Raw genomic sequence first — 21,659 nt, 5'->3', positions numbered from 1 at the left:
CATTTGAGAACTGACAGTATATAACAAACTATACCAGTGCTTGTTGTAAGGAAGGAGGGAATCTCTTTATCAGTCCAGCAATGAGAATCGCATCATTAAAATATAAAATTTCCAGATATTCTAACAAATGCTTATCTTTTTACTAATAGCATCCCGCTGTGTGACTGATCACTGTTACAATTATGGTTTCATGTACAAAACCTCTAACTGAGCTATATATAAAATGGTCCTATCAGCTTGTTACACAGCTTTAGTATTTCAACCAAAGCTACAAACTTGCCTTCAAAATTTGTGTCGAGTATGCTGTGTATAACATGAAGTGATTCCATTTGATGTTGGAACTTTGGAAGTATATGTCTCTAAGTAAGTCAGTAAGATATCAGTTTACGGCTAAAGAGTGGTTTGGACAGAAGCACAAGTCTCATGTCTTAAAGGCCATTGCCTAGTAATGCAGAAAGTTCAAAGTGGTCGATAACTCCTTCACTCAACAAGCGCATAGCTGCTCCCCGAGAGAATTTCCTAGCAAACAAAAAACATGGAACAGAGGTTGAATTGCTGTGACACCATTCTGTCCGGTACTCTGTCTCGTAATAAACATGGCTGATGTCCTGTTTTAAATTAAAAAAACATGAGGAAAAGAAAATAGTTGCACAAAAACATGTAATCACTTCAACAAACATTAGAAAATTGTTTTGCTGATGTATGAGAAACCAGAAGATAACCTTTATTTCCTTTATCTTTCGAGGACCAGCATTTGCATAGCTGAAGGTAATAGGATGCCAGCCTTTATTATCTGTTTTTGTTGCCGATTGGTTCCACAAAGTATAGGTCACTGTTCTGCGTTCAAGTTCACCTTCAAGGCCGTGCAGCTAGCAAAATAGCACAAAAACAGAAATATATAATAAGATTTATAGTATTATAATCAATAGTAGAGCAAACTAACCCTTTAAGAGTTATTGCATATTATTTCACTAAGGTCATTTGGGAATAAAGCAAAAACAATAATATAGGATTGAAGAACACATCCGCTAACCAACAAATGTAGATAATGAGAAAAAATATATCAATACTTACTGCAAGCAATGTCTGCACATAGTGCTCATCTGGAATACAGTTGTGCTGCTTCTGAAGTTTCTGCACTTACACCAAAACCATATCAAATGATTATCATTAAACCACATCCATAGCAAATAGTAATAAATATGAAAATAAACAAATTATATCGTAAAATAGTTAATGAGTAGCATCACAGCATCATCAGTACTATAAATATTATGGTTTCATCATACTCAATAGAGGGGAGGGGAGTATATTGTTGACGTTGACAACTAAGAAAAGATCCATTTGAAGTTCGATTTGTGGGTGTGAAAAGTAACCCCCCCTGAACATACTCTCAATAGATGTAAAAAAAAAGCAACTCACTTTTAGCCATAATGCTTCACTCATCAAATGTCCAATCTCAGTCTCCTCTAGATCTTTGACAATAATTACCAACTCGAATTATGCTACAAAAGGGAAAATGGGAATACAAATACTCCTATTGCTGATAATTAATTTTCTCAATTTGTTTTGAAACAGTTTTTCATCAAAAGAAATTCACAAACTAGTAAATTAGAGACATATCATCCCATGACTTATCAATGTTTTGAAAACCAAACAAGTTAAATTAATTATGGGTGGTTCCCATGGCTTATCAATGTTTTGAAAACCAGACAAAGGCAGTTCAGTTGGTAGCTGTGTAGGGACATCACGTACAGGAGCGCGAGTTTGAACCCGCGACATTCCACTTGTTCATCTTTAATAAGGTGAACTCCAGCCACTAGGCTACTTAACCAAAAAAAAAAAAAGTTAAACTGATTAAGGGTGGTTTTCCTTGTTTACCAACTTCAAAGATGGTTTTTGGTATTGGAGTTCTGAGAGTTTAACCGGACCAGTCCATAGACTGTCAGTTCAACTTTCAGAACTTCGCCACTCATATAAGACATATTCTACACGAGTGAACACAGCAACTTATGATCTAGTTTTGTTGTGTCAAGTGATATGATAATGTGTAGAATTGTCACGAGCGTTTAAAACAAAAATGGGTCAAAACAGGCGAAAAACATGTAATATAGATTGTTAGGAAATCAGTCAAATTGAGCAAAAATATCATCACATCACTTGTTATGTCATCATGTAAATTTTCAAATTGCCATATCACCTTCCACATCAGATCACTTGTCAAAACATCGAATTTTTGTGTCAAATTTCACATGTGGATAAATTGAATACATATTTTAGAAAATGAAAACAAAATGTTTTCACAAAAAAACAGGGTCTAAATTTGCTATTAGTCAGATACAATTATTTGGAACTTCCCGCATAATCAAACATTTTTTCAAAGCATCTACCTTTCAACTAATATCTCCCTATTAAAAGCGAAGAATGTAAGAAAACGAAAAAACGAAAACTAGACCACTTACAAGATTCAGCTTTCCCTTTCTGATATCAATTGGTGGACGCCTCTGCCAAGCAAGAAAAACATTAGATAGGTTTTTCAATAGTATCAGCACATTACAAACTTGCAGTTAGTCCAGTCTAGTATAGTAATGTATGCTAAAGAGTTTAGTTTTGAATTCTTTTTGATGATTTTGATGTAGTATCAACCAACTTTAATAAATGAATACAAGAATAATGTATCAATGTAGTTTTGTAGTTAAACTAACTAATGATAGCGCACATATACCTTACAGTATCTTTTAAAGACAGAGAAGATAACTTCATCGTCAACAATCACTTCTGCATGGTTACGAACTAAGGTGACCCACTGGAAAAACAGGATAAATTCAAATTAGGACATAATTTTTAGGAAAAAAAAAAGGTTGAAGATTTCATCCAACAATCCCAGTGTAACAACTACTGCTCCATATTAGAATTTACCCACAAAACATGGCAAGTGGAGCACTATTATTTTATCAGTAAGCACTAAACAGTTACCAACTTACCATGTAATCAATGTCAGTTCTGTGAAGCAACACTGGCTTTAGTTTGTAGTAATGTGACAATAATAAACTATTTGTTCCCCAAGTAAATCAAAAAAAGATTGCAAAATAAATACAAGAGTATAGCAGAAAAAAAAAGGGAAACCTTAACCAACTTTATATATTATTTTTACGTGAACTAATTTTAAGTTTAAAATGGATTTATATAAGAACTAGTTCTTAAAGCCACCAAATAACAACAATCACCACCTAACTTTTCCCAGCCAGGTGGGTCTAAATCATGGATCAATCCTCAATTGAAGTCATAAAGCCCTATCGAATATTAGATTCAATTACCCCTAAATCTCTCTAAATGGTCTTTCTTCACTCTACATGATTGTGTTTCTAATCCTATCTTGTCTTGTACAACCATACATCCCTCATAACATTCACATCTCTACCACATTGTACTATCCAAAATCCAAATGCTTCATTCTATAATTGGCTACATATATCTGTACATCCAGTTTCTACTTTCTATAGTTTGGCAAATATCCCCTTATATTCTATCAATCCTTCAACAAGCCAAATTGATGCTTCTTCATCAGCTAGTATCAACTAAATTTGTGTGTGAACAAAAACAGAAGCTACTTTTATAGAGACGATCGCAACCTCGATCTGGGCCATGGTGTAATGGTTCTATTATGTGACTGGAAGTTCAATGCGACCACAACTGAGACTACATCAGCTGTATTTGACCATGACTCAAAATGCTGCCATTATTGTGATAGCTCTTTAATACTTTGAATTACACCTAGACAATGTTGCATTTGTATAACAAATAAAAAAGCATGACTGTAGACAAAAAAGTGCCAAGAGAAAGGATAGTGGAATAAACAACAATGAGGTTCGTTAAGAAGAAATCAAAATAAGAAAAGTAACCTGGGACCCTTTACGCCATTTTTCCCTTGGTATCTTTGGTGACATTTTTGGGGTGTAGCGACCCTCTTTCGCATCTAGAAAACTGTAACAATAAACAAAACAGTTCAACTAACGTGTCAAATATATAATTGTAGACTGATTATGATCGAGCAATAAAAAAAAATAAGTGCTAAGCACCTCAAGAACCAAAGCCTTCTTCTACCTGTCCACAAAACTCTTTGGAGAAACCATGATATAATTGTACACATAGGAAAAGTTATACAGAGGAACACAGCTGCACATGTAAAACAGAAACTCAGATTCTAATCATAGCAGCAAGTAATGTTTATACAAAAAACATGTCTCAAGTCCCAACACATCCCTACCTCAAGAAATGTTAATAAAACGAAGAAAAGCAACAGAGAAAAAAGAAAACAATCCGGCAAAAACTTATGTTAATAGTACAAGACTTGAAAATACTAACCTATCCGAGAGAAGAACAAATCTTTGATTTGCAGGGTCTTCCAACGCCGCCGACAATAACAACCTCTCAGCCTGAATCATACTTGATTCTCCCCATAAAACCTAAGACATATACAACACTGAATTCTTAAAAACAGATGATAAAATAAAACAACAAGTTCCAATTCCAAACAACAAATGACTGTATTACAATTTAAGTTTAACTACTTCTGCATAAACCTGTCAGGCTAAAATCATAAATTCTCACAATAAGTATCCTAAAAGAGGTTCACACTAACACTCTTCAACAAAATTATGAAATTGGCTGTGATGTCTCCATCATGCAACCATCCCATTACAATTACTAACTTGTTTAATGATCTAACCTATTTAAAACAATTTAGTTTTCAACATAAATGACAAAAATCGAGACTTTATAACCAATTTGACATGGTCTAACATCAAACAATACTCCATCTTATATAAACCTTTGAATTCCAAAAGAGAATTTTCAATTCACCTGAATACTATTGCTGAGTTGACGACCATAGAAAAAGTGAGACCTGCTAGTAGACTCATCCAACACAAACCCTGGCATTGAATGAACATAAATCGAGAAATTCGAAACGTCACCATTCTGAAAAACAAAAAAACTAAACCATCAAAATTATCCCCAAAATTCAACAATCATTATTAAGAGGAAGAAGAAGAAAGAGTGGAAACCTGAAAGAAAGCACCCCAGAGAAAATCAAGAGGAACATTACGGCGAACGAGGAACAAGAAAGCGATTTTGGGAGGACCGTCAAAAAAAGCGCGAGAAATTCGAACTGAGGGTTTGGTAGAATTGGAGTTAAGACTGAAGAGACCTGCGGTGACTAAAACGACGATGCAGAAGATTGAAACGGTGAAGACGATGAACAGTTTGCAGCTTAACCTACTGGACACGTGTCGTCTCTTCACCGTTCTTGCCGCCATTTTATGGCAATTTTTATTTATATATTCTTATAAATTTATGCTAAGTTGATATAACCAATAATTAATTAATAGAAGCAATGTATGGTGAATGAAGAAGAATGTTGAACTGGAATTTGTTGAAGATGGAAATGAAACAGCACTTTCCTTTTGGAATACTCGTCTTCAATACATGTTCGTTTCACGGGACAAGCGTTGCGATATCCGCGCGTCAAAACGTCGTCGTTAAGACTGATTTGACAGATAGTAACTGTGGGTCCCACCCGAATTAGGACTCGTATATAGGGGTGGAAATAGGCTAGGCTAGGCTAGGCTTTAGAAGGCCTGAGCCTGGCCTACGATAAACTTAAAAGGCCTGAGCCTAGCCTAAGGCCTATCATAGGCTCAATTTTTTGGCCTGGCCTGGCCTTTTTAAAAGCCTGGCCTGTCCTGAAAGCCTATTTAAAAAGCCTGTATTCCATTAAAGTTTTTAATTAATCTATATAACTTAAGAAGTCTTGTAGGTCGGCCTATATATACATATATAAGTGAACCTATTTAGCATTTGTTATATATATATATATATATATATATATATATATATATATATATATATATATATATATATATATATATATATATATATATATATATATATATATATATATATATATATATATATATTTATATAGGGTAGCCTATTTAGCTTTTTTTTCTAATATATATGCATACATGAACCAACTTATTTAACATATCTTTAATATATATGAAAATATAGGCTGGCCTATAAGGCTTCATAGGCCTTTTTAATAGCCTAAGCCTGGCCTATTTAATAAAATAGGCTTTTAAAAAAGCCTAAGCCTGGACTCTTTATTAAATAGGCCTGACCTGGCCTAGGCCTATGTAGGCTGGGCCGTAGGCCCCTGTAGGCCGGCCTGGCCTATTCCCACCCCTACTCGTATACGTGTTGTAGGCTGTAACGCTGAAAGCGGCACCGTCAGTGGCACTGTTTTGGAATGCAATGCAAGCAAGAAACGCCTACTTTTTTTTTTTTTTAAATATGATAATCACTCTAATATTATACAGCATACACCATTTAGTTTTCAATGTCAAGTGAATATTTGATATTAACTTGGTTAAAAATTGTTATAAAATTTATGCTTTGATTTGAAATAAATAGCACAAAAACGATTTTGTATTATTTGAGTTTTGTTATTAATAAAAAATTGTTATGTTTAAAATATTTTTACTACTTTATTATTTTGTAATTTGTTCGGTTATAAGACCAAAAATGTGTAGTAAAGTTTTGGTGTATTGGAGCAAATTTCTAATACAGTGGAGAAGAAGTGAATCTAAAATGTTAGTATTCTAACGTTTAAATCAATTAGTGAGTGAAAAGTAGTGTGAGAGTAGGTTATGTTATAACATACCTTAGATCTTGTGTGAGAAGGTTTCCGAAAACAAAATTTTAAAAAAATATAGAAAAATATTTGACATTTTTTTAAAAAAGTGATTTTGTTTAGAATGATAAAAGAGTCATTATCATTACTAAATTTTTAATTTTCATAATAGTATAACAACCTAAAAAATATTTGAAAAATTTATGTAAGTCCTCCAAAACTCTCCTTCAATACAATTGTTGAGTTCCCCATTTTATGGGGTTTTGGTGTTATTAATAAAATTAAACCCTCCAAAACCCTCCTACCAAAAATCTTTTTATTCTTTTCACCTAATTCTTCCTATTTTCCAAAGTTATCCCCTCTCTTCCCCTCCAAACTCGCAAACATAGCCTTATAGTATGGGTCCCGAGATAACAAATGTATTATGCCTCTAATATCGTATGACTTTGGGTTGATGATTGGACATTTATGTTACCAAGACTTTGGTCAGTCCAAAACAGTTGTCTTCAGGCTTGTCATAATAATGTAATGATAAGTTTTCAAAAATACCATGACAACATCACCTTAGATCGGGATTTTTACAACACATCCTTTTTCTTGAAGAAGTCATAAATATTTAGAAAGTTGGAGGAAATGGCCTTGAGAATAGGCGCATTAAATACTAGTATTATCTTTGTGATGCTTAACAATATTGCCTTTACATGTGGCCCTAGGTTCTTAGACAAAGGCGTGGCTCTCAGTTCTATGGTGCTCACATATACTTGAATATTGTTTTTCATCATGTTCTTCTTTGTTGTGATAATAACAAAGTATAATTCAAATCAAGTAATTTGATATGTGGGGAGAGAATAATAGAAACCAAGCAAATGGTCTCAGGCAATAAAAATAATAGTAGGAGATAACCCAAAAAATTCGTTTACTCAATTCGATCAAATGATATACGTCTGGGAGAGAAAGTAGCTCTTCACTCCACCATACTCAGAAATTGGTTACAAGAGATTACTAATGAGTTACAAGAAAATAGTTTTCGCCTTCAAAATTCTCAAGAACTAACGCTAAAAGCTCCCAAGAACAAACCATTATTTTCTACCAAAGTGTTTCCCAAACTCTCCAACTCTTAATATATGAATCACTCCAACCCAAGGTGTTTAAAGTGTTTAATGTAATGTCCTAAACACGTTTAACTGTGGAGTTCTTATGGAACGGACTACCGAAAAGAAGATGCATCTTGTTGGTATAGGTAGTACCTATCAATCCTTATAAATTTTCCTTCGACCACACAGTCACATACCTGCACAGCCTCAGAATTTCTGAAATTACACTAAAATATCATATTACATAAAGTTTTTTTTGACAGAAACAAATTTAACTGCTTTCATTAATCAAATAAAGAGTAATACAAGGAGGAATTACATCAAACATACAGCGTCGAGACCAAGAATTGGCCGCCTTAGCTAAGGTATGGGCAACCATATTCGCTTGACGCTTGATAAACTTAACCTCAAAGTAGGGGAAATCTAATAGCAACAACTTAATAGAATTAATAATAGAGAAAAACTCAGAGCTACCCGGCATATTAGAGTTAAGGGCTTGGACCACCTGTTGAGAATCACTTTCAAAAATTGTCGGAGCATTATAAAGCATAATAACAGAATGAATTGCTTCCTTAAGAGCTAAGGCCTCCGCTTCCAACACCGAAAAATTACTACCATCCCAAGCCGTACCCGCGGCAACAAAATTACCATGGTCGTTACGCATACACCACCCTCAATTCGTAGTACCTACACGCTTGTTGAAAGCGGCATCCACATTACATTTGAAGCTACCAATAGGAGGCGGGTTCCATGAAACCACTTCTCCGTTGTCTAACTGCGGCTCCCGAATATTTTGGGCCATAAACCAATCTTGCCACTTATGGAATGCTAGCCAACCAAGTTTGGAATCATCTTCCTTTTCATTATGCCACACGAAGTCGTTCCTATTCTTCCATAACCCTTCCAACTTAACCGCCACTCTTCCTGCGGTATACCTATCCTCCTTCATGCAAATATCAAAGATAAAGGACCTGAGATCCTGGAAAGAATGGAGACGAGGAGAGATGATATCAGTAAGACCAGCTGAATGCCAACAAGAGAAAGTTTCCGAACAACCAACAAATACATGCCAATCGTCCTCATAATTATGACCACAAAGCTGACAGATGGGACTACAAGGTACATGATGTTGAATAAGACGCACCTTAGATGGGAGACAATCACTACAAATCCTCCAAAGAAGATGTTTCACTCTAGACGGAGCTGTTATATTCCAGAGATCACTCCAGTTTACTCCTTCCTTAACCAAGCCCACACTTTCTTAATGCTTCCTCCAACTTCTATATCCCGATCGAACACTATAGTTACCACTTACATCATCCTTCCAGATCATACAGTCTTCGACCACTTCTTCTGTCAACGGAACTTGTAAAATATCACGAACCACTGAGTAATCAAACAAATCACGTAAAACTCTCATATTCCATTGTTTGACATTAGGCAGCAATAGATCCTTAATAGTTAAAGTATACACACCTTGATTTTGAGGGCCCATCAAACAACCTTCTCTAGTCCCTCTTAGCCATGGTTCATTCATAATTCTTATGTTTCTACCATCACCAATCCGCCATCTACAACCAAGGGTAAGGACATCTCTAGCCTTCCAAATACTCCGCCAAACGAAACTAGGATTATAGCCCAACTTAGCATCAAAGAAACTAGATCTCGGAAAGTACCTCGCTTTGAAGATTCTGGACACTAAGGCATTCGGATTAGTCATGAGGAACCAGCCTTGCTTAGCCACCATAGCCAAGTTAAACGCCTTAAAATCCCGAAAACCCAAGCCTCTCTCAGCTTTTGAACAAGTCAATTTATCTCATGCCTTCCATCGTATCCCCTTGTTGTTGGAACCTCCGCCCCACCAAAACGAATTTAGCATTTTTTTTAATCTCATTAACAACCACATCCGGAAGAATGAAGATGCTCATGATGTAAGTTGGAATAGCCTGCAGAACTGACTTGATCATAATTTCTTTACCTGCTCTAGATAAAGATCGCCCTTTCCAAGAATTGATACGATTCCAAATGCGATCCTTAATAAAAGAAAAAATAGACCTCTTGCTCCTTCCTATCATAGATGACAATCCCAAATATTTTCCTGTTCCCAGCACATGTCGAACTCCCATAATATTTGCAAGATCCTCTTGCGCCGGCACACTTAAATTGCGACTGAAGAACACTTCTGATTTTGTCAAATTAATCTCCTGGCCAGCTGCAACTGCATAGATGTCGAGTAAACTCATCAGGTGACTAACTTCAGTAAGATTTGCCCTACAAAATAGAAAACAATCGTCAGCAAAAAGTAGATAGGACACAATAGGTGCCCCTCTACAAATTTGAATCCCGTGAATATTTCCGCTAGCCACCGATTTTTTAATCAGGGAAGATAACCCTTCAGAGATCAAAATGAAGAGATAGGGTGACAAAGGGTCCCCTTGTCTCAATCCTCTTCCTGGTTCAATAGGTCCAATGGCATCCGAATTAACAAGAACAGAATAGTGAACCGAAGTAACGCACATCATCATCCAATGTATCCATTTCTCCGCAAACCCCATCCTGTTCAGGACTCCTCTTAAAAAACCCCAATCCACCCGATCATAAGCCTTACTGATATCAATTTTAAGGGCCAGGTGCGCTTTATTGCCTTTCGTCCTTCTTTTGAGGGTATGTATAATTTCTGTAGCAATCATAGCATTATTAAGAATGGATCTGCCCTCCACGAACGCGGATTGTTCCTCTGACACACATTTATCAAGAAGCACTTTCAGTCTATTAGCGAGAGCTTTCGAAACAATTTTATAAACCACATTACACAAAGAAATGGGTCTAAAATCCTTCATAGACACAGGATTGACCCTTGCAAATAAATGTTACAATCTCATACAATTTTGATTTTCCAATAAATAATTAACTAACTATAGCAATACTTTTTTTTGGTAACCATTATTGCAAAAATTCTGTTGGCACTAAAAGATGTTAGAAAAGAGAGTAATTGGAGAGACAACTACAAAAAGGAAGGCATAAATTTTTCTAATTAATTGTTTGCCTTGTTTACATATATCATGATAGAATTCAAACATCATCATAAAGCAACCTAACACTTAGGAGAGAGGACAGTTTTTCTCTCATCCGAATAACAACATAATAAAAATGTGTCTTGTTTAAAACAACTCTTACCCTTGTCTTCTAATAGATCCCAATAGAAAATCAGTGTCATAATACTCATTCAATGTGACATTTTTCTCCCACATTTTTCCTACAAACCTCTTCTACTTGAACTAAACATGAACTCTTTTGTGACATATAAGTAACAAGTCCCAAAACGAATTATTATCAACAATATTATGAGCTGGAACAGTATTGATATCATTCAAATCTACTTTAGCATTGGTGGATTAGAAAGTCCAATAGTATGATGGTGAGAACAAAAAATTGGTACATATTCTTCAAGATTAACAAGATGTATGTTTTTTTTTTGTCAAAAAATGATTGTTTTTAGTTACAAATTCACAGTTGAGACATGAAAGATTCATGCCTACCAATGTTGATAAAACTAGGATTCTATGATGACAAAGGAACTTGGTGCAAGCATAGGAGGAGGCCATTAGCCAGGTGCTAAGCTACCTTCCAGACATTAAATGCACTAATGCTTGATTTTCATAGAATGATCCAACATCCCAATCCTCAGCTGCAGATGAAAGTGTCATTAAAGCAACTACAATTGATCTCATGCTTGGCCTCAGTTGAGGATTTTCATGTGTACAAGCTTTCGCAAGTTGACACATCTGCAAGTACAATTTTTTATCTTTAGACTAAATAGCAAATACCACTTAAACACATACATAACTGCAAAGTCTCAAGTTAGAACCCTAATAAAAACGTTCACTCTAGCAATATCGGTATGGCCAGTTGATCTAGGTCGTAGGGACTATTTAAGTATGAATTTGATAAGATAAGACGGAGAAGTAGGAAGCACCTTAAATACCGAGTCAATAGGGTAATTTTCACCAAGCCTAGGATCGACGAGTTTACCAAGATCTTCTTTTGGGTCTGGCAGAACAATAACTTCTTCAAACTGCATTTCATCAAGCAAACTAAATTTGAGTAAAGAACTATTAGCGATCAAATCATGTGAATTTACAACTAATGACGAGTTATAAGAAGAGTCGGAAATATTAACAACCAGTGCGACTAATCCCTTGGACTCGTTTTCCGTCTCATTTGTCTTCACAATAGCCGGCTTCCCAGATATAAGCTCAAACAAAACAACTCCAAATGCATATACGTCTACCTTGGGAGAAACTTCGCCATATTGTGCATATCTATGCAAAAATATTGCTACACTTTGTCAAAATTATCATTACATACTCGTTATAAGGTTTATATATGATTAAGTTTCTTACTCTGGAGGCATATAGCCAAATGTCCCGACAAGGCGTGTTTGTAACGAGGAACTACCATATTCAGTTAGTTTTGTCAAACCAAAATCCGCAACCTGTGAAAGAAAAGTTAGACGGCACGAACTCAACTATAAGATAAATAAATAAAAAATCTGGATAAACGCATTTGCGAACCTTTCCTCGGAAGTTTTTGTCTATCAAAATGTTTGCTGATTTAACATCTCTATGAATGTAGACAGGAACTGTATGCTCATGAATGTATTCAAGTCCTCTTGCCGAGTCTAATGCAATTTGAACTCTAGCTGGCCATGATAATGGTTCCTTCCCTATAAATCAAATATCTTAAGAGTCTTATAATCATCATTAAAATGATGCAACTAGAATTATTCTTAGTTCAAGTTATGATTATAATTGTCAACCTGTTCCACGCAAGTGTTGACTTAAATTTCCATTCTCAATGTATTCATAAACCAAAAATAATGAGCCCTCGACGCAATATCCAATTAGCCGCACCTGCGAATATGTGTATGCAAGGAATGATGATTTTGGAAGTAAGTAACTATATATATTTCAATATCTTGTTATGCAAGTAACTTCAAGTTTTTACATGACTAGCATAAGATCATTTGTCGCACAGACACTTTGGATTCAAAACATTTTATGTCTCTCACACAAGCAAAACATTTTATGTCTCTCACACAAGCGTGGTTACATTCATTATCATTTTCTTAAACTGTTACTGGTTTTTACGAGTCAGTGTCGTGTTTGTATCTGAATCATGCTTCGAATAATATCGGGATTGGAAAAATAAAAAATGTCATACCAAATTCAAGTGATGAACGTGTGTCAGAACCTTTAGTTCAGCTAGGAATTCTTTTGATGCTTGCATATCCATCTTTTTTATTGCAGCTTTCTGCACACACAAAGAAAATAGAAAAAGTTAAGTGCTGCTAATAAATTGAATTTCCATTTCAAAAGAGATTTTAAACACACAAACCTCGTTTCGAAGCTCGGCATAGTAAACTAATCCAAAACCACCTCGACCGATTATATTCGCTGCACTAAAGCCGTCAGTAGCTTTGGCTAACTCCTCATATGAAAACTCCACTGACTTATCAACTGTAATACCTGTCAACCTCGGAGAAGGAATAGTAGTTGATTCGGATGCCTTATCCAAACTACTTCCACAACCTAAGTCCATGAAACAGATAATACTCATATATACAGTTTCACATTTTACATGAAAACTTAATCTTCACTAGAGCTAGAAAATCTCACTACACAGTTCAGAATGATGTACCATGTTGGAGTTGACTATATTGATCTTCAGATGCACCTGGTACTGGTAGAAGGGTTACTTGAGCAACTTTTTTTCTTCTATAGAACACAACATATAGAATGAGTGCCAGAAGTAAAATTCCAAAAGCTCCTCCAATAACTATGCCAGCAATGGTTCCTTTGGACATTCCTATATACAACAATGTCAGAATCACATAGTAATATTTATTTACCCTATCATGATTTTTCATGTCACTCTTTCACTTATATATGTGGATTAACATATTTATGAAGCTGCAATGTGTACATCACCTGATCTGCAAAAAGGTAGAAAAAACAAGCATAAAGTTAGAAGAAAATTATTTTGAAGAGTAAATGTTGAAATATACAAATTAAATTGGGCACATAGATGTAATGTAAGGTTATGGAAATTTCAGCTTACTTTATTTGCAGTGGTGGAAAGTTTCCAAATTCATCTGCAAAATATGATTATAAAGTATGAAATATCAAAAAGTAATAATAAAAATAATGTGGCTAAACTTATTTCTCATTTTTTTACTTAGTTGTAAAAATAAATTAGTACAATTGATTAATAAAATAATCAGAAAAAACTCTACAAAAAACAAATAAGTGAGAATGCATAAACTAAGTATAATCTGTATTATTTTGTTTGAAAGCCGGATAGTGCCAATTGTTCTTAATAAGTTAAAGACCAAAAATATAAAAATAAGCATCTCTAGTTTCTTTTTTTATTAATTCGGTCAGGTTGATATATTTCCAAATACATGGGCGGAATATGCTGAATCTTTTTGATATTACATATTTTTTATTTCAAAACTTCACTATCCAACAAGTGTATGAAATTGTGTCCAAAAAATATTGTGAAAGAGACATTAAAAGGTGGGTTAGCTAGGAGGCTCTTCCTCTTGAATCCTACTCTATACATAATTATGTATCTGTTTTTTTCAATATTTATACATCTAAAATTATTTTTCTACTTAAAAAATCAATATAATTTTATTAATTTTCTAAATAATTTTTTATTCTAGTTCAATTCATTTAATAATTTTACTAATTTCTATTAACACAAATATTTTTGTAAATGAAACTTATTTAATAGTTTAAATCAGCATAATTAATTATTATTTTAAAAAATAGAAAACATTAAATAAAACTCAAAATGAAGTTGAGGATTATCAAATTAAATGTCAATATTTAGAGTTTAATAATTCCATGATATCATTTATATATACAATTATATATTAATAAAAATAAATTATTAATATTTATAAATCAATAATTTAAAAAATAAAATTAAAATTCAAAATATATCAAAAAAATTTAATTGATATACATCAAAAAGTGCAAAGAAATTTTATACTGTCAATTAATCAATTAATCGTAACTGTTATTTTTACTAAAATTAATTAAGTTTATTTTAATCATCTATAAAGTAACATCAATAAATAGTTAAGATGCGCTGATAGTGTAAATTTCGTATAAAAAATAATTATATTAGAAAATGGGTCATTGAGGAATCTAGTTCAATTTATAATTATGAGGTTTCTCTAGGGTATGTATGAAAATATACAAATATATAAAAAAAAATACTAATTAATCAATTAATATAATGGAAAAGAGTAAGTAATAAAAAAATTGACAAAATGTAATTAAATATTTTAGTAACCAAAAAAATGAAATTATAATTACAAACCTAACCTTTTGCCGGCAAAAACACAAGACCACGTCCAGCACTAAAATCCGACTGAGGATTATACCTCTGCACCACCTCCGCCGGAACACCATACTCCGCCGCAATCCCCTTCAAACTATCACCGTCACGAAGCGGATACGTCAAAAACAACCCATAATCCTTGGACACGTGTCGATCACCGCAAGAACAATTAACGGTAACATTAATCTTAACATTATCGGGTATATTCGTAGTTGGATAACTATTGACTCTGGTAATCCAATCCTCAGTAGTAAGGTTAGAATAATCAAGATGAACAATTGCCTTGTACGTGTCACCGTGTTTTGTTTTGTACGAGAAAGTGTGTCCTAGGAACAAACCGTTGAGACACTCGCACGTGAATGGCACGTTGATTTTTGTTTGGCTTAGAATAACATCGGGGTTTTTAAGGTTTGGGTTGTGTTTGAGAATTTCTGAGGATTGTTGGTTGAAAAGGTTGCTTATGTATGTTAGATCTGTTCCTTCAGGTATGGAATAGGAAGCTAAAGCAAGGTTGCAACCTGAAGAACATGTTGCTTCAGTTTTCATATTAATGATGAATAATAATAGAAAGAGAATAATAACTAAGAAAATTTGATATGTGGTAATCATTTTTGTGATTAAGGAAAAGGTTTGTTAATTTGTGTATATAAGGATGTTAATTAATGATGTTATGTCATGTGAGAGGAGGCTTTGGAGTTTGGTTTATTTATATATATATATATATATATATATATATAATTATGATTATGAATATGATTAGTTAAATATTATAATTATGATTATGATTAGCATCTATGGAGTGGTTGAACTATTCTTCTCTAGGCTTCTTGTAATTGTCATTGATATTATTGTTTTCTAATTTGTTTGGAATAATTGTTGCCATTGGGGAGATTGCTTAGAGAATGTGACTACCAAGCTTTACATGAAAAGGGTTTGAGAGTGACTCCAAATGGGTGAATCTAGAATTTTAATGATTTTTAAAATAAAGGTTGTAGTTAGTGTGAAATGGAATATCACTCATTATGTCACTTTCTAATGTAGGCAATTAAAAATTCATGTATTACAAAGATGGTACAGTAAGTTTGAGTTTTTCTCCAAACCAATGAACTTGAGTAGTATTTAACACTTTTATTTATACACAATGTTTCTTTTCAATTTGAGTTGTTCCATGTAATGGAGAATGACTCTAGTACTCAAATCTAGGGGTGACATTAAAATCTATTAAGGGGAGGAATCAAAGCAGCTAAAAAAATTGTTTGGTTGGTTGTCCCTTAGTGCATTTGGCTTATTAGAAATGGAGTTGTATTCAATGGCAATAATCAACAAAAGAGAAATACTACATAATAGAGTATAAATACTACATAATAAAATAAAAATCAAATTACTCTTGTTAAGATATAATAAATAATAATAATGTTAATATAATAATAATAATAATAATATCAAATATCTCTCTTCAAAGTATCGGGATTTAATCAAGAAACAAAAATATTTAATGGGATGCGTCTTTGTAAACAAATCCACAATCTGCAAGGAGAAGGATACGAATTGTAAAGTAAGTGTTCTGTGTTGGAGATGGTGACAATAAATCTCAACGTGTTTAGTATGTTCATGAACAATTTGAATGACACTTTTGTTATAACAATGCATGGGAGTTGGTTCAGAAAGAGAAACACATATCTAAAAGTAACTAACGCAACCAAAGTATTTCACTTATGGTGGATGTCATAGAATGATACTTAACTTTTGTAGAAGAGTTGATATAATATATTATTTCTAACGTTTTTAAGAATTTAAAGAATCTACAAGAAAGATACAAAGATTTGTGGTAGACTTACGATCAGTGGGGTCGTTAGCCCGGTCAACATCAGAATAAACACGTAACTCCAATGAGGATGATAAAGAAAATAAAAGACTCTCAAACTAGATTTCTCATAAATAACAAAGAATGTGAAAACAGTTGGACAGAGACAACAAATTGACTGACAACATAAACAACATAAGCAGTATTAGGTTTGGTAATCATAAAAGTATATCATGCTACCGACCAAAGTATGATACAAAGTGGAACTTGTAGAGTAACACCAATAGAAGGAACATATTTCACATTCAATTCAAGAGGACCATTTGCTTCTCTTCTATCATAAAGACGAACTTGTTCAAAGATGGTGGCGATCAGGATCGTCTTTGAGGACGTGCAAGACAGACTACCGCACAGGGCCTCATATTTATCAAGATTAAAGTATAACTAAATAAGGCCTCATAAAATATTTTTTAAGTTAAATCATGATTAAATAAGGTCTCTATTTGTTTTGTCATGGTTAAACTATGACTAACCAACACAGGATCTCAAAAAACTTAAGGCGGCCCTATTGGCAATGTACTTAGATTGAGAAAGAAAGCATCCTTTAGGAGAGAGTTGTCAACTTTAATCTCCAATAAATAGCAAGAGTACCTAAATCTTTCATTTCAAATTGTTTGTCTGAATTTAATTTCAAATCATCAATCTCATTAACATCATGACATGTAAGTATCATATCATCAACATATAATGAAAATATAATAAGACCCAATAACACATTTTCTAGAAAGAAGACTTGCTAATTCCCAAGCATTTGTCTTATACGTAAGAAGTTCTTACGTCATAGCTTGCTATCAAAGAGGATCAAGCATAACCTCTCTTTAGTAAGAGGGCTCACATAAGTTTTGAATAAAGATTAAAAAAAAGAAAAAGAACAAAGTAAATGGAATAGAACAAAATCATGCAATTAAGTAAATTTAGGGTCACGAGCTAGATAACGATGAAGATGTGAGGAGGTTTAACAATCATGAAGGGTTGTTGGGTAGCCGTGGGGATCAGAGAGGTGTCAATATCAACATTAGAAGTAGTTTAAACCTAACCAAGCAATTGGGCTCGAGTGGTAAACGAGTTTCTGCTAAGGACGAAGGTTCAGGGAATACCGAGTTCGACTTTTGGTGGGAACAATACTTGACCAGAGTCATGATCTCTCGACACAAACTCTGGAGGATTACTAAGGCCTCATTCCCCTAGAAACCAAAGCGCATAAAACAACAAAAAAAATAGTTTAAACCTACGATTTTCAAAATTGCACTCACTAAAAATATTATCGTTCAGACTAAAATGATCAATATGATTGAATTCCAAACTACTAGTAATATGAGAATTAAAAGAAAGAGAATAAAAAAGAATGTGTTCAAAAAATACAACATGATGAGAAAAATAAAATTTTTCTTACTTGAGGATCATAAAAACGATAACTCTTATGACCATCTCTATAGCCAAGAAAACACATATAAGAGAGAAAGAAGATAACTTACTAGTTCTACTTGTGAATGAAGAACAAAATAAATAGAAAAAAAAATTCAAAGAAAATTTGTTAATGATAGAATCATACAATTTTTTGAGAGATAAACCTAATGTGACGATTAGATTCTATTAATAATAAAAAAAATTATTTACTAAATTCTATTATGTTACATAACAGTTAGATGAATTAAAATATAATAAATAAAAATATATTGATAAAACATCAATAAATATTACATCGATATCTTAAAAAGATAAATAATTCAAAATATAGAAACACTGCAAAACTAACAATTATTACAAAAATGATAAGGAGTAAGAATTCTCCCAACTTCCTAAATAATAGAGAATTGCACAATTAGTTTCAGTAATATCTAATCTGTTATCATCTTGGAAAAAAATGGGTGCTTCTTTTTAAAAGAAAGTCCCTATTTATTTTAAGGAAATGAAGAAAATTCCTACAATTTATTAGTCTCTATAGCTATTGTCATAGGTAGAGCTGTCAATCCATATGGACCGGGCCACCAGGCCCGAAAAATCATAGAACTTGGACCTCAAAATTAGAGTCCATATTTTTCGGGGCCTTTTTAGCCCGGCCCTGAAAAACCCGTTACCCATTAGGACTAGCCCATTAGACCCGCATAATCATAAATTTTAAAAAAATATATTAAAATTTATATTATCTTACTCCAAAATAGCATATTGATTTTTCTCACTTCACTAAGTTTTATCTCTATTTTATTCAATCTTTCTCTTTTAAATCTTAAACATTAATATAATCAACATTTTTCATCGTATTATATTAGTTTTTCTCTTATAATAAATATTGAAGTATTATTTTATACAATTTAGACATATATTGTATTTAGAAACACATTATAGTATTTATAAGAAATAATATATTACTTAAAAATGTATTATGCTTAAAATAACATAATTTTTAATTTTATTTATAATAAATATTATGAAATTTTTATTTTTATTTTTTTAAATTAAAAAAACCCATTTAGGGCCGGGTAGCCCGAAGCCCATCTAGGGTCGGACTCAGATAATAAATCTCGAGCCCATATTACACAATGCCTTTTTGGCCCAGCCCTAAAAAAACCCAAGGCCCGTCAGGGCCGGCCCGTATTGGGATGGAATAGTGGGTTCCGCTTGGGATGTACAAGTCCCCACCTTTTCCACATAAGCTCATGGATATTTGTCTACATGGATTGAAGAAGTCTGTAGATATTTTTTAATATGTGGAGACTATAAGTTCAGCCTTATATCACATATACCTTAATATTTTCCTCCCCAAAATTAAAAGTCTTTCTTCAATTCACTACACAAATACTAAATCTATTTGTTAACTATGGAATCCTCTTCAGCTTTAACACTTTCTCAGCTTCCTTATGTCTACCCTGCAATACCAAACACCAACAAAAATTCTACTTTTTGGCCAGCTGGCAGGCGAAGGAACTCTCAATTATCCACAAGGTTACATTGCAACAAGATGTTTGTACCTGGTCTGTTTACAGCTTCATTTGAGTACAGGGTTGTTGTGATTTGTGATGTTTCATTCTATATGAGATTATCAATAATAGCGTGTACCATGTTATCTTGGATACAGGATTTGGAGAAGCATCACCAGAAGCAAAGGCTGCTCAAAACCTCCACAACTTCTTCACCTTCGTTGCTGTTAAAATTGTTGCTGCTCAACTTGAGGTTCTTCCCCATATAATTTGGCTTTGTTTTTTTGTTTGAATTCTTGCTTTAACCGGTGTCAAATTACTGTTAGTTTGAGATTTTAGCTAATCCTATTTAGTAGTACCCTACTCTGTTTTTAGTTGATACAACATTGTTCTTTTGATCATCAATATCATTCGTTATAATTATTTCGATGAGCAGAGCTATAATCCTGAAGCATATGTTGAGCTAATGGAGTTTGTGGCTAAACACCCATTAGATGATGGTGACAAGTTCTGCGCCAGTATGTTCAGAGAATCATCAAGACATAAGAACTTAGGTATGTACAGATTCCAAGCTTCAAATCCTTATCAGTTAACAGTCAATTATCTAACCAACAACTATTTTATATGGTGATTGAATTGAATGAACTAAATCTTCGAAACTGATGCTGTGTGGCTCTGGCATGTACACAATTCAATAGCCCTACGCATAATGGAGGTATATGGACGACTTATTGTTTGGTTGCTTTTCCATCACTTACTAATCAAGTTCTGATTGAGTACTATGTTGCATTTTTATATAGGTGCGATCATCATACAGCCAAAATGATTTTGAATGGAACAACATGAAGCGCCTAGCTTTTAAGGTTTGTTGTAATTCAAAAAATATCTGTTCAGAGTGCATGAGAATGTTTCTAACCTTATCGTCTTGCAGATGGTCACTGAATCTAACACGAGGCTTATGAGGGATTATGTCTCCGAAACCAGCCGTCCTGAAACCGAGAAGTAAATAGTCCAGCAACAGAGCAAGAACCTCCATTCCCTCTGACTCTGATCGAACAGAAGCTTGGGCTACATATTAATATGTATGGAAAGAAAGCAGAAAATGCATTCACATGGGTACTTGATGAATTGCATACCCCGGTATTAGCATGTTTATAATGATTAGAAATTCGAGTTAGACCATAAATGGTTGGACAAATCTGTAAGTCAATTTGACAATCAACATACCGCAGTGACTTAATGGAATAATTGAAGAACATCCATCACGTGTAAAAAATGAAATTGTACTTTTCAACTTTCTTTGAGAATTTTTCTAAATCTATTTTATAGTTTTAAGAATAAATCAATAAAACAGTTTTCACAAAAAAAAAGAAGTAACTAATAATAGAGGGGGTGCAAGTATAGTATGCATTTTTAAGGCTTTAATTTAAAGATAGCATTTGAATGTTTTGAGTGTAATATATACTCCTTCAAATCTTAAAGGGAAAACACTGTCCAGAGATAAGACAGGCAACGAGTATTACCTCCAATTCTCGATGATTGAGGAGGAATTTCCTCTGCAATACTTCATTCATGATCTCCAACCAAATTTGAATTTCAGTAATTGTGGCACACTCTTCACTAAAGGATATGATCTGTTTTCAGTATGGTATACACACACAACAATATCACATTAT

General features: G+C 33.5%; 4 protein-coding genes across 4 annotated transcripts; 1 reads left to right on the top strand and 3 right to left on the bottom strand.

Moving 5' to 3' along the window:
- Window positions 1-95: 95 nt before the first annotated feature.
- LOC131595422 (glycosyltransferase BC10-like) lies at window positions 96-5,477 on the bottom strand. The gene is made up of 10 exons (XM_058867767.1): window positions 5,067-5,477; window positions 4,864-4,980; window positions 4,366-4,466; window positions 4,105-4,176; window positions 3,903-3,984; window positions 2,726-2,806; window positions 2,463-2,504; window positions 1,075-1,134; window positions 723-869; window positions 96-608 (listed from the first exon to the last, which is right to left on the bottom strand). Exons 1-10 carry the CDS (start codon window positions 5,316-5,318, stop codon window positions 429-431), a joined length of 1,134 nt encoding a protein of 377 aa, XP_058723750.1. The 5' UTR covers window positions 5,319-5,477; the 3' UTR covers window positions 96-428.
- Window positions 5,478-8,461: 2,984 nt separating this feature from the next.
- LOC131598028 (uncharacterized) lies at window positions 8,462-9,535 on the bottom strand. Its single transcript, XM_058870676.1, has 2 exons — window positions 9,097-9,535; window positions 8,462-8,991 (listed from the first exon to the last, which is right to left on the bottom strand). Exons 1-2 carry the CDS (start codon window positions 9,533-9,535, stop codon window positions 8,462-8,464), a joined length of 969 nt encoding a protein of 322 aa, XP_058726659.1.
- Window positions 9,536-11,142: 1,607 nt separating this feature from the next.
- On the bottom strand, window positions 11,143-15,875 carry LOC131595421 (chitin elicitor receptor kinase 1-like). The gene is made up of 12 exons (XM_058867766.1): window positions 15,186-15,875; window positions 13,909-13,942; window positions 13,779-13,783; window positions 13,489-13,656; window positions 13,186-13,379; window positions 13,012-13,101; window positions 12,608-12,701; window positions 12,363-12,514; window positions 12,192-12,283; window positions 11,972-12,110; window positions 11,765-11,863; window positions 11,143-11,573 (listed from the first exon to the last, which is right to left on the bottom strand). The coding sequence occupies exons 1-12, from the start codon at window positions 15,808-15,810 to the stop codon at window positions 11,409-11,411; spliced, it is 1,857 nt and encodes a 618-aa protein (XP_058723749.1). The 5' UTR covers window positions 15,811-15,875; the 3' UTR covers window positions 11,143-11,408.
- Window positions 15,876-19,812: 3,937 nt separating this feature from the next.
- On the top strand, window positions 19,813-21,241 carry LOC131595420 (chaperonin-like RBCX protein 1, chloroplastic). The gene is made up of 6 exons (XM_058867765.1): window positions 19,813-20,037; window positions 20,142-20,236; window positions 20,420-20,537; window positions 20,682-20,698; window positions 20,784-20,846; window positions 20,915-21,241. Exons 1-6 carry the CDS (start codon window positions 19,884-19,886, stop codon window positions 20,987-20,989), a joined length of 522 nt encoding a protein of 173 aa, XP_058723748.1. The 5' UTR covers window positions 19,813-19,883; the 3' UTR covers window positions 20,990-21,241.
- Window positions 21,242-21,659: the final 418 nt, after the last annotated feature.

Source organism: Vicia villosa, linkage group LG4 (genome assembly GCF_029867415.1).
Source record: "Vicia villosa cultivar HV-30 ecotype Madison, WI linkage group LG4, Vvil1.0, whole genome shotgun sequence".
Classification (NCBI taxonomy): domain Eukaryota; kingdom Viridiplantae; phylum Streptophyta; class Magnoliopsida; order Fabales; family Fabaceae; genus Vicia; species Vicia villosa.
Note: the sequence above shows the minus strand (reverse complement) of the source record. Positions and strands in the feature narration are given on the sequence as shown.